Genomic DNA, 12,338 nt, shown 5'->3' with positions numbered 1-12,338 from the left:
GGCCATTAGGCAAGAAGGCTCTGGGCAGAACGGCCTGCTGAGCTGGAGAACGTGAGCACAACAACAGCCCCTGATGAGGGACCAGCTCACACCGCAGCCTCTGTAAAGCAGGGGTGAAGACGGACACGCGACAGGGAGACACAGCTGTGACCTGCGACTGGGTGAACAAATCCAGAGGCAGAAAAGTACTTTGGTTTCCCAAGAAAATTATGTACGCTAGTACATGACACAGAAAACACCCCAAATAACAACCCCCCTGCTGATCAGAGGCCCTCAGGGGTGGGGGTCTTCAGGGGACTTGGTTCAGCAACGGCTGCATGGCCAATCAGCAGGCGACAGCTCTAAGGCAGGAGCAGCACAGGTGGGTTCAGATGGTGCGCTCTGGGGGCCCCGGCTGCACCCCAGAGCCTGTCAGTGGCCACACGTCTGGTGGACACAGGCTAGATGTCGATTCTAACCATGAGTGTGAGTCTGCAGGCGGGAGCCGCAGGTGTAAATCCCTATTTACATGTGACTGTGACGAGCTTCAGAGCCACTCTGGCTTTGGCTTCTTTGGCACGGCCTGGCTGAGGAACTGCCCATCAGGTGTCCCAGATGAAAAGGGCAGAACCGACTGGGGTGGGGCCTAGCAGCCATGTCCCACGAGGAACCCCCAGGGCAGGGGGTTTACGTTAATTAGAGCCACTGTCAGACAAACACAGGATTTTCAGAGCCCCGTCCTCATGCTTGGGATGGGCCTGGCTTTGTACTGGGTCAGAAGGGTGAGCCTGCACACTGGACACCAGCTCCCTGGGCCCCAGTTTCCTTATCCGTAGCTCAGAGGTGCACATCAAGCACCAAATGTCATCAGTACGACCAAGGCCGACAGGTGTGGTAACACGTAAACATCTCCTCCATCCACTGGGTCAAAAACTCCACCACTTGACTTCATCCCCTACACGGTTAGTGAGGCCAGATGCAGCACCTTCTGGCTCGACCCCTTCCCAAACCGGGAAAAGAGTTTTTTGTAGGCGAGGGATGGTGCCTGTCTCATATCTGGGTCATGGTTTATTCTCGGTAATTCCCTGATGGCCCAACTAGAGCTGCCTTCACAACTATGTCAGCTAAGAGGCTGCCCCGCGTGCAGAGCCCCCACTGAATGCGCCAACCCAGCGGTCCAAGGCTGACAGAACACACAGGACGTCAGAGTGCTTGGACCTGGATACCAAATCCCTCCTGCTTCGTGGGCCACTCTCCTGTAGGCTGTGGTAGGGAGACACGGCCACCAGGGAGGGAGGTCTGAGGCCTCTAGAGACAGGCAGAGACAAGGGGGGCCTCACCACAGCCCTGCCAGGGACACGGCAGGCAAGACAGGTGGGTTGAGAGTCACCGCGTGTGACCAGGCTCTTCGGGCAGAAGGCCCGAGAGGAGCCAGTCCACATGTTGCGCAGACGCAGCCAGTCTCTGGACGTGGCCCAGGGCCAGCCTGGGGACAGATGGTCGGAGAGGCAAGCCCAAGGTCACCTCGACCGGGGCTGTTCGCACACACAGAGCAGCTGTCTTTTTACACATATGTGGGGGAATCACTGAGAAATGTCTTCCGGGGCTTTGAGAAGATGGGAAGCGTGACACACTTGTGACAATCCTGGGCTGGATCACGGGCTCCCTGACAGCACGCGACGGCCTGGGCTGGCTTGTTTTACAGGCAGACACGCTACCTTTGCAAGGATGTGCTTGTCTTTAATGATGTACTCGTAGGTCGTCAGCAAGACGTTGAACTTGCCGCTCCGGAGCTGGGGAACGAAAGCACGTCTGGCTGCTGGAGAGCCCTGCGAGGGAGAGAAGACACGCGCGCCTCAGCCTCTGGGCCCTGGGTCCTGGCCCCTCATCACGTCGGCAAGGGCAGAGGGCCAAGTGTGGGGAGCGGAGAGAGGAGTGTGGGTCCTGGGCGGCCTGGGCCCCTGGGAGGCTTACTGCCTGCACCTCCATCGGCCTCACTCCTGATGGTCAACCAGCTCCACTTCCCACACCCTCCTCTTCCCGGGTCCCCATCTCAGGCCTCCAGGCCTCCCACACAGGCGCGACCGCCGGTGATCACTCCCAAAGGGCAGCTCCAGACTCTCGCCGGTTAGCAAATCTGCCCCGTCCCTCCTGTTCGAAGCTCACGTTCCAGACAGAGCTGCACTCGTTCCCATAAGCTCTTGCCAGCCGAACGACTTTTAGCTCCTCAAACGCACCAAGTTCTCCCCAGACACGCTGTCCCCTCTGCCGGGACCCGATTTTCCCCATCATGGGGCCAAGAGCCTCTCAGCACAGGGTGGCGAGCCTGGACCCGGTAGACCTGTGGCCAAGGGCACAACGGGGCTCTGCCACTGAGTGGCTGTGTGAGGCCCTCTCTGCCTCTCTCCCCACGAGGACAAGAGGCACATTTAGTCCCCACTTCACAGGCGAACTGATCTAGGGGTGGCACTCAGAGCAGGCCTGCACGGGGCCCACGTGTCCTGGTGTCTCCCGTCACACAGCAGCCCACGGTGGACACTCATTAAGTCATCTCACGTGAATGGGTTTTAACCAAAGCTCGGCAAGAATAATGAAATCTTCAGGTGAATGAGTTAATGTCACCACATTCCACAAACTGAGTCTATAACTTCAGTTAAAAAAGAAGCATCAAGGGCTTCCCTGGTGGCGCAGTTGTTGAGAGTCCGCCTGCCGATGCAGGGGACACGGGTTCATGCCCCAGTCCAGGAAGATCCCACATGCCGCGGAGCAGATGGGCCCGTGAGCCATGGCCACTGAGCCTGCGCATCCGGAGCCTGTGCTCCGCAATGGGAGAGGCCACAACAGTGAGAGGCCCACATACTGCAAAAAAAAAAAAAAAAAAAAAAAAAAAAGCATAAAAAAGAAAAAAAAAAAAAAGAAGCATCATTCCTCGAAATAAAGTGATCCAAACCGTGTTAATGGCAGGATCCCATGTGTGTAACATAAGAAGACGCGCACATGCACACGTGCATCCTGTCATTAATGCAAGTTGATGCCCCTCTTCACCCACACGTGTCCCCTATCCTCCCACCCTGCCCATGCCCACCTCCTCAGGGGGCAACGTACCTTGTAGGACACCTTCACCACTGAGGGGGCCCACTTGTCAAATTCATATGCCCAGTTGGACAGCGTTCTGGTAGAAACAAGGAAGGGAGAGTCAGGGTCTAGTTCTGTTGCCAGCAACTGTCCAACAGATGCCCACGAGGAAGTGAAGCTGATGTGTGTGTGACCCTCAGAGCTGGCTGGGTAATGGACCATCTGAGGGAAGGAGGGGATGGTGCCCCAGGTGGAAGACACAGGGACACACAAAGGTGTGGTGGTGGGTATAGGGTCAGCCTCCGCCAGGGCGGCCGGAGAGGGCCAGGACCAGGAGCTGGACCCTGGAGATCAGTTCTCTGTCACCGCTGTGTGGCCACAGGCCCCTGTGAGAACACACCACAAGCTGCAGACCAGCTGCTCAGAAAAACGCAGATTCACGGTGCCTCATTTCAGGCTCAGGACGCTGGGGGTGGGGTGCGGGAGTCACGCCATGGAGGCCGGGGCTACAGTAGACACCACCGAGTCGCAGTGCCACGTCAAAATGAAACTGGCAGCCACTGAAGGTTCCTGCCCGGTAAGAGGCAGGATGAGGATGGGAGGCAGGCGAGACCAAGCCAGGCCCGGGCAGAAGACTGCAGGAGGGGGAGCGCAGGAGGGCTCAAGGCCAGGAAGAGGGGGGACAGACAGACATGGGCGAGGGTGAGGAGGGACAAGTCACCCCCGACTACAAGAGAGAACCTCAGGAGAGGGTGACAGCGACAGTAAAGCCAAGTTCAGAGCGGGTGGGCTCTCGGGGAAATACTGGGACACAGAGTCTTCGGTGGGTGAGGGAACTCATTCAGACAGTCTAGACCAGGGGGTTTGTAAAGACAGGATGCAAAAGCCAAGTGGAAGGGACTGCTCGCGGCTCACCCAGCTCCTCCCTGCAAGCTCCACTGAGGAGCTCCCCCAGCAGCCAGGGCCAACCAGATGGGCACAGTCTGAGCCAATGAGATGGAAGCTTAAGTCGCTGGGCTGAAAGTCAGGGAAAGGTCTTGAAGGAGGGTGGAGACTCAGCTGCCATCCACTCCTGCTGCCCTGGGCCCCGCCCATCATTCTGGGAACCCAGAGGAGATGATGGAGGCAGCATGGCCATCCTGCAACCAAGAGGGTAAAGGCCTAGGGGCAGCAGTCACGTGCTAAGGATTACTGAGCAGAAAACTGCAGGAGCCTGGGTCCTGGAAGCTTGAAGCCACCTGGCTGTGGGCTTCCCCTTACTGAGGGATCAGCAAGGTTGCCCTGGTTCGGTCACCGAGGTCTGGTTCCTATTGCAGGGACCAATAGGGGAAGGTCGGGGCACTGAGAGAGAGAGAAGCCAAGGGCCAAAGCCTGGGGTGGGGGAGGGGCATCTGCAGAGCGGGAGAAGAGCTGAGGGAGAGTCGGGAGCGGAAGTTAAGGAGACAGGCCAGAGTCAGGGGTCAAGAGGGAGGCAGGACAAGCAAACTCATGGCGGAGAACAGCACGCCCCAGCAGGTGGACGGGACAGCGGGACACTCACAGTCTGAAAACATCCCCCAGGGCACAGGTGGCTCCTGGAGATGACACTCAACAGTCTGGGCCCTGGTCTGGGTAGCACAAGGGTGAAAAGGGCTGAAGATCAACACACGGGATAACTTCACTGAAGGGAATGGGGGAAAGCAGCCAACTTAAATGACCTTGGAAAAGATGTTTTGGCTGGAAACTGTAAGTCTAAGGACAAAAGGAACTGGATCTCTAGTTAGTAAGGCTGTTCCTCACAGGCTAAGTATTCTGAAAGCACTGTACACGCACACTGGGAACGAACACACGAGTAAGGAGAAAGGCTAGAATGAGCCCTGTGGTCCCGGCTGAGTCAAAGACAGCAGTATGGTCACACTTAACAGAGACACAGATGACCAGACGCAAATCATGTCAGCACGTGTGCACTAGGGTCAGTACACGTACGTATACTTCCTAGCACTGCACACTGAGAGGGCCTAGAAGCAATGACGCTCCAGAAGCAAGGAGCACACCCAGCACCCACGTCTTGGTTTCTAAGACCATTTTCTAATAAGGGAAACCAGGGCTTCTTGGAGAAATGGCTGGTTCTAGGCCTGGGAGGGAAATGTACCAGCTGAGCTTGGAGCGTCTTTGGGTGCCAAAAAGCAAAGACGTGCTCAAAAACCCCATAATGATGGGGGCATGTCAAAGGAACAGAGCAGCCAACTGAGAGAGCTCCCGATGGCCAAGGCTGGAATGATTTGAGCAACAAAATAAACTAGTATTAGAGTTTAACCCAAAGTATAAAATAAATATCCAGGAGTCCATATTGATATAAATGATTGAATACATTCACAACTGGCGGAGAAGAGAGAAATCTTCCACACAGGAAAACTCCAAAAAATTTATGTAAGGATTTCACCTTCAAGGAGGTAGCTCTTAATTGCCCACCTATTATGTGTGGGCTGAACTTAGTGACTTTTTTCCAGAATACAGTATGGAAGGGAGAAAAAAGAGTAACTTCACAGTGGAGACACCTGACACACACTACCTCAAGGTCAACCTCAAGAGTGAAAAGTCATGTAGGCAGTAACTGCCCCCCACCTTGTGAGGTGATAAGACGCATGCTTCACTTCTGGTCTTCGTCCCGAAACCCACCATCTCATTTAAGGATGAAAAAGTCACCATACAGACCCAGGCTGAGGCACATCCTACAAAACACCCGACCAGTTCTCCTCAAAACCACCAAGGTCACCAAAATTACACCAAGCCTGAGGAATGGTCACAGACCAGAAAAGATTGAGGAGATGTAAAGGCTAAATGTCATATGGGAGACTTCCCTGGTGGCGCAATGGATAAGACCCCGTGCTCCCAATGCAGGGGGCCCAGGTTCGATCCTTGGTCAGGGAACTAGATCCCACATGCATGCCACAACTAAGGAGCTTGCGTGCCACAACTAAGGAGCCCTGGAGCCGCAATTAAGGAGCCTGCCTGCTGTAACTAAGACCCGGTATGTATGTATGTATGTATGAATGAATGAATAAATAAATGTATGTATGTATCTCACATGGGATCCTGGAATTGAAAATGGAAATCAGGGCAAAACTAGTGAAATCCACATAGAGTTTACTTAATAGTAATGTGTTTAATTACTAGCAATGTTCCAGTGCTGATTCCTCACTTGTGACGAACGTAACACGGTCACGTAAGATGTGATCAACTGCAGGGGGAGCCTGGGGAGAGTATACGGGGGCTCTGAGTACGACCTTTTCAACTTTTCTGTAAATCTGATACTATTCTAAAGTAAACAGCCACAATGCAATGACAGAGGCGTGCTGAAAGGACACAGGGATGGATCTGAAGCGTCTCCCTGGGCCAAATCTGGGACAATTTGAGCAAAGTAAATAACAATAGTGTCCACAAGACAATTCTTCTATGAAGAATTACACCGTTAAACAATTAAATAAGGGAGAAGAGACAGCTCTTCCTTGTAGTAGAATTCCAAGACCTGTAGAAGGAATGCCAGAAAGAGAAAACCAGTACTCGGCACTTTCCAGAGTGATCATTTCAGGTGAGACTCCTCTGACAGATGCTGAAATTACGGGGGAAAGTTATGACGAGAAATGGTATATTCATATAGCTTCTAAGTGCCTTCTCACAAGTTACTTATAAATTACAAAGGAAAACTCTTAGGTTTATGTGGGGAAACCCGCAGGCACCACGTAAGGAAAGACCAAAGCGATGCTCTCCTGTCACGGAGCCCCTGGGCTTGTGCCTCCTGATGTGAGGCCCCAAGAAGGGCACAGCACCCACCCTGGAGTTTCTCGCCAGAATTCCAGAAAGAAGACACATCACACAAACCCAATCTGAGGGACAGTCTACCAAATGCCTGGTCAGGATTCAAGTGTCAAGATCATGAAGGACAAAGATGGACTCAGGAACTGTCACAGACACGACATGACAGACACACGGCAACAAAAGGCAAAGTGGGATCCTGGACCAGAAAAAGGCCTTTAGTGGGGAAGTCTACAACATCTGAATAGAGTCTCTAGATTCGTTACCAGTTAACAATGATTTGTTAAATCACTGTTACTATCCTGGTGTTGAAACTGTCCTAAGGTTATGTGAGATGCAGGAGGCCGGGTGAAAGGTATATAGGAACTCTACACTACTTCTGCAGTTGTTTGTAAGTCTGAAATCATTTCAAAATGAAAATTTAAAAATGACAAACCCAGGCTGCAGAGCAGCACGCTGGACATAGCTATTCCAGTGGAGATGAAGTCACGCCTGGGAGGCTAAACAGAAGGGAAGGGACTTGAGTAAGTGGAGGGCAGGGAGTCAGCGCACAGGCAAGGGCAGCGGGAAGCAGAGAAGCAGCTGGGCCTGACCACGGCCTGGGACCTTCTGCTGCACTGTGGAAACAGTTCCCTCTCCATGAAGATCTGTTCCTGCCAAGGCAGCCAGATTTACACCGCCATGAGGGACAGAAGGCAGAAGGAGGAAATCAACTTCTCGAGGTGAATTCTGGGAGGGTTCTGGAGCCCCCAGCAGTGGGTGCATGGCCTCTGGAGGCCTGGCCTCCTTATAGATAGGAGGGCATGTTCCCATGGGCTGAGGGATGAGCACTCGGTTTCCCATCCTCCCCCCTCGACAGCTGACTTGAGGCAGACATGGTTCCCCCGAGTGCTGGGCTGACGGTAAAGGGGGCTCCCCTTCAGGACCAAGCCAAGTGTACACACAGAGGCCTGGCCACATCAGAGCAGACCATCCCCCAGGCCCATGACTGGACTGTTGCCTAACATGTGACCTGAACTGGGTCAATGACAGCCAGTCCTGGGACTTCTGGAAAAAACCTGGGAACAGGAGAACCATTTTGTGACACATGCGGAGCTGGGAAGAGGGATGCCCAGATGGCCTGAGGAATCCTGACCCCTGGAAGGGTGCCTGCTGGGAGGAAAAGACCAACGGTACCAAGAGGTGGCAAGTGAGAGAGCCTCCTCTGGACGCTGTTTGGGTATCCAGATGCCACCTGAGCGTCTGTGGTGCCTGGACCAGGCTGGGACGCGATCGACAGGGCTCGGTGCCCCAGCAGTAAGTGGACAGTGTCTGCACAAATGGTTCCACTCCACATTTCTAGTGGGCAGTTATCTTACTCCTGTGACAACCTTGTGTGGAATTTGCTCATTATGGGGCCTGAAGAGGACACCGAGGACATCCTGTGAGAGCTGCCCCAACAGGAATCATGGACGGGCACTCCATCACCTGCCCTTCTATCCTGAGCCTTGACACGAAAGGCAGGTGGCTATGGGCTGAGTTGTGTCCCCCCCAAATTTGTATGTTGACATCTTCATGCCCAGCACCCCAGAACGTGACTATATTTGGAAAGAGAGTCTTTAAAGAGGTAATGAAGTAAAAACACGGTCATTGGGGCAAGCCCTAATCCATGACAGGTATAACTTTGTTATAAGAAGAGGAAATTAGGGCACAGACACACATAGAAGGAAGGCCAGTGTGAAGACACAGGGAGAAGATGGCCATCCACAAGGCCAGGAGAGAGGCCTAGGGAGAAACCAGCCCTGCTGACACCTTGTTCTCAGACTTGTGGCCTCCCGGGAAATAGTTCCTATTGTTTAAGCCACCCAGGCTGTGGTCCTTCATGAGGGTGGCCCAAGCAAACTAACACACAGGCGTCTGAGCCCAGGCCAGGCTGCTGGTGACCTCGGGCAGTGGGCACTCCCGGCACCTGGGGTGGGCACACTCACGAGAGAGGTACTATGATGAGGAAGGGCCCGTTGATCCGCTTGTGCTCCATGAGGTACGTGATGAGAGCGATGGTCTGGATGGTCTTCCCCAGGCCCATCTCATCAGCCAGGATGCCATTCAGGTTGTTGTTGTACAGGGACACCAGCCACTCTAAGCCTTTGATCTGCAAGGAAAAGCGGCCAGGACTGAAGCCCAGGTTGGGTTCGGGGGTGTTCCCTGCACTTCGGAGACTCACAAGTTCTGCCCCAGCCAGGGACCTCCTGCGGCCATCTTCACTTGGTATTTTGCTCTGAGTCAGCCCACTCCTTTCCCACTCAGCCTCATCCTCAGCAATCCTGTCTCTGAAATCACAGGGTTGCTGTGCTAATGAGAGATGTATATGAAATGTCCTTTCTGGGCGCACATTTAAACAGCTAAGCTTCTCACTGTTACAGTGTCCGTCTGTCACTGCCTGACACCAAGCCACACAGCACATCGGGAGCAACCTGCCCTCAACCGTGTGACACTGGATTCAGGAGAGCGTCGGGGTTTCAGGGGAACTTGGTGATGAGTCCACCACATGACTAACAACTGCCTCAACAGCATTTCAAGATTAACCGAAAGGTTTCCAAAGCTTGTGAAGCTTTCTGAAACACAGCCAATTAGAGAGAATATTGTCCTCAGGGAAAATCGGGAAATTTTCATAACAGATGAAGCAAGTTAAGTCTTGGCCATGTTCTGATTTCTCTGATTACACTGGTCTCTGGAAAGTTCCACCGGCCACAGGATTCACCTTTGGCACTTGATATCAGCACGGATATCAGCACCAGCTGCCTCTTGGGAGCTTACAGGTGAGCCTGGGATACGGGGCCACAGGAAAAGAGATCTTTACTATAAGCAGCTCCATTTCTTGGCTGTTCCAGGCCAGACCCTGACAGAGAGCTTCAGAGGTGTCATCACTTCACCCTCCGAGGCTGGCAGGAGGGGCTGCTGCCCCATTTCCCGGAAGGAAGGACCGAGTCTAGGGCTGCTAACCTCTCCTGCCTTGCTGCCTCATGCTGCACAGAGCTCCAGGAAATATGTACTGAGCACCCATGGGCCCACGCCCGGGTCCCATTCTGGCTCGGCCATTCCCAAACTGTGTGATTTTGAGGAATCGCTGTACCTCTCTGTTCCTCAGTTGCCCCTCCAACCCCCCCCTTCCCATGAAATTCGGAGGACCACAGCATCTACTTCAGAGTGGTTGAGGGAATTCAGATGCTAACAGCCTACAAAGTGCTCCTGTTCTTCTTGGCACGTATCAAGCACCCAGCAGATACAGATTTATTGCAACATTTCATTTCCTCTTGGTCAGACCATGAAGCTGCTTTACAGATGCGGAGACTGAGGCTCAGAGGGGAAGAGTGAGTTGCCCAAAGACCAAGAGTGGACCGTGAACTCAGGTCTACCTGCCTGCAGCAGCCACCCACGACCCGGAAACCCCTCTGCCGAGACTGCTATGTGGACACGGCCCCCTCCAGCCTACCTGGTACTGCTTGAGGACGCCGTTGACCATGAGCGCCGACTGCTTATCCACCCTCTCGGTGACGGCGTGGGCCACGGCATAATAGGACTGCAGGCCACGAGCGAGGGCCTGCGACACGCCATACTCATCATCGACATCTTGCTTGGCGTTCCTGGGAGCAAGATCAAAGGGCTGTGTGAAGACACACATTCCTACTTGTGACAATGTGCTTCTGACACAAACCTCCGCAGAGCAGCTTTATGGCCTGAGCCAGAAGATAAGCCAAAGAGCAGCCGCACAGTCTGAGGACAGGCAAGGCAGCAAACACTAATCCAGGTGGGCCCAAGACTAGACTTCTGGGTGCCACGGGAATCAAGTCACTGTCACACCACAGAAGGAATGTTACTTTTAGCCAGAGGCTGGTCACATGGCCCACCCTCTCTACCCGGAGTTCAAGAGTCTAAAGGGAAAATGTACACTCAACAGCCTTGCACAAACCAGAATCATTTATACTTTGGCTGTTTTGTAATCTAATCTAGAATTCTTCAATTAAAAAAAACTCTTTTTATTATTTTATTTTATTTTTTTGGCCGCACCACGAGGCTTGCGGGATCTTAGTTCCCCAACCAGGGATCAAACCCAGGCTCCTGGCAGTGAAAGTGTAGAGTTCTAACCACTGGACCGCCGGGGAACTCCCTGGAATTCTTTTAAAAAATGACTTTAAACTATTTACATTTTATTAATGTGAGAGATATATGTGATCCAACTATCATATTGTTTTATGCTATGTTTTGTTTTTATATCTTCTTACAAATCCTGCACAGTGAGCTGGGCTTTCCTAGCTTACAGGGTTTTTTCCCATATATTTCTGATGGATTCAAAAGACTGTATGTCTGGGCTTCCCTGGTGGCGCAGTGGTTGAGAGTCCGCCTGCCGATGCAGGGGACACGGTTTGTGCCCCAGTCTGGGAAGATCCCACATGCCGCGGAGCGGCTGGGCCCGTGAGCCATGGCTGCTGAGCCTGCGTGTCCAGAGCCTGTGCTCCGCAATGGGAGAGGGCACAACAGTGAGAGGCCCGCATACCGCAAAAAAAAAAAAAACTGTATGTTTGTTCTAATGGTTCCCTTCATACCTAGTGCTTATGTAGCTTATGTAATACATAATACTCTCAATGCTCTATTTAAGAGTATCCATTAACTCTGTACTGTAAGCCACAATAAAATTGGTATGTTAATTGTAACTGTGCTTACAACGGCAAAGGATGAGAAATAACCTAAACGACCACCGCCAGACTCAGGCCACAACGTGAGACCATGACAGGATGGGCCAGATGTGGGAGGAGTGAGACACTGTGTGTGCACAGACATAGGAGCAAGGGGCAGGAACACCGTGCCCCAGATACCCTCGTGCAAATGAAACAAAACACAGATACACGTCATGCTTACTGATGCACAAAAATATGTGCGGAAGACACGCGATGCTGGAAGCAGTTTCTTCCAGGAGGAGATGGGGAGGGCTGGGGCTGGAGCACAAGCATGAAAGCGGCTTTCTGTGGTAAACCCGACTATCTCTTTTTATTATTTATTTTTATTTGTTTATTTTATTTTTGGCTGTGTTGGTCTTCATTGCTGCATGCAGGCTTTCTGTAGTTGCAGCGAGCGGGGCTACTCCCATTGCGGTGTGGGGGCTTCTCACTGCGGTGGTCTCCCCCGTTGCGGAGCATGGGCTCTAGGCGCATGGGCTTCAGTAGTTGTGGCATGCGGGGTCAGTAGTTGTGGCCCACGGGCTCTAGAGTGCAGGCTCAGTAATTGTGGCCCACGGGCCCAGCTGCTCCGCGGCACGGGGGAACCTCCCGGACCAGGGATCGAACCCACGTCCCCTGCATCGGCAGGCAGATTCCCAACCACCGCGCCACCAGGGAAGCCCCCCGACTATCTCTGTTTTTTGTTTTTTTTTCTTGCGGTACGCGGGCCTCTCACTGTTGTGGCCTCTCCCGTTGCGGAGCACAGGCTCTAGACGCGCAGGCCCAGCGGCCATG

The 12,338-nt window shown here is 53.2% G+C and overlaps 1 protein-coding gene across 1 annotated transcript in view; it reads right to left on the bottom strand.

Moving 5' to 3' along the window:
• The window catches only part of SMARCA4 (SWI/SNF related, matrix associated, actin dependent regulator of chromatin, subfamily a, member 4), a 68,350-nt gene that overhangs the window by 34,727 nt on the left and 21,285 nt on the right, over nt 1–12,338 (bottom strand). Inside the window, 4 exon segments of the mRNA XM_032625240.1 lie at nt 1,698–1,808; nt 3,085–3,151; nt 8,817–8,980; nt 10,322–10,472. Coding sequence (XP_032481131.1) covers nt 1,698–1,808; nt 3,085–3,151; nt 8,817–8,980; nt 10,322–10,472 — 493 coding nt within the window.

This window comes from Phocoena sinus, chromosome 3, assembly GCF_008692025.1.
Source record: "Phocoena sinus isolate mPhoSin1 chromosome 3, mPhoSin1.pri, whole genome shotgun sequence".
NCBI classification, from domain to species: Eukaryota; Metazoa; Chordata; class Mammalia; order Artiodactyla; family Phocoenidae; genus Phocoena; species Phocoena sinus.
This window is presented reverse-complemented; position numbering and strand designations above follow the sequence as displayed.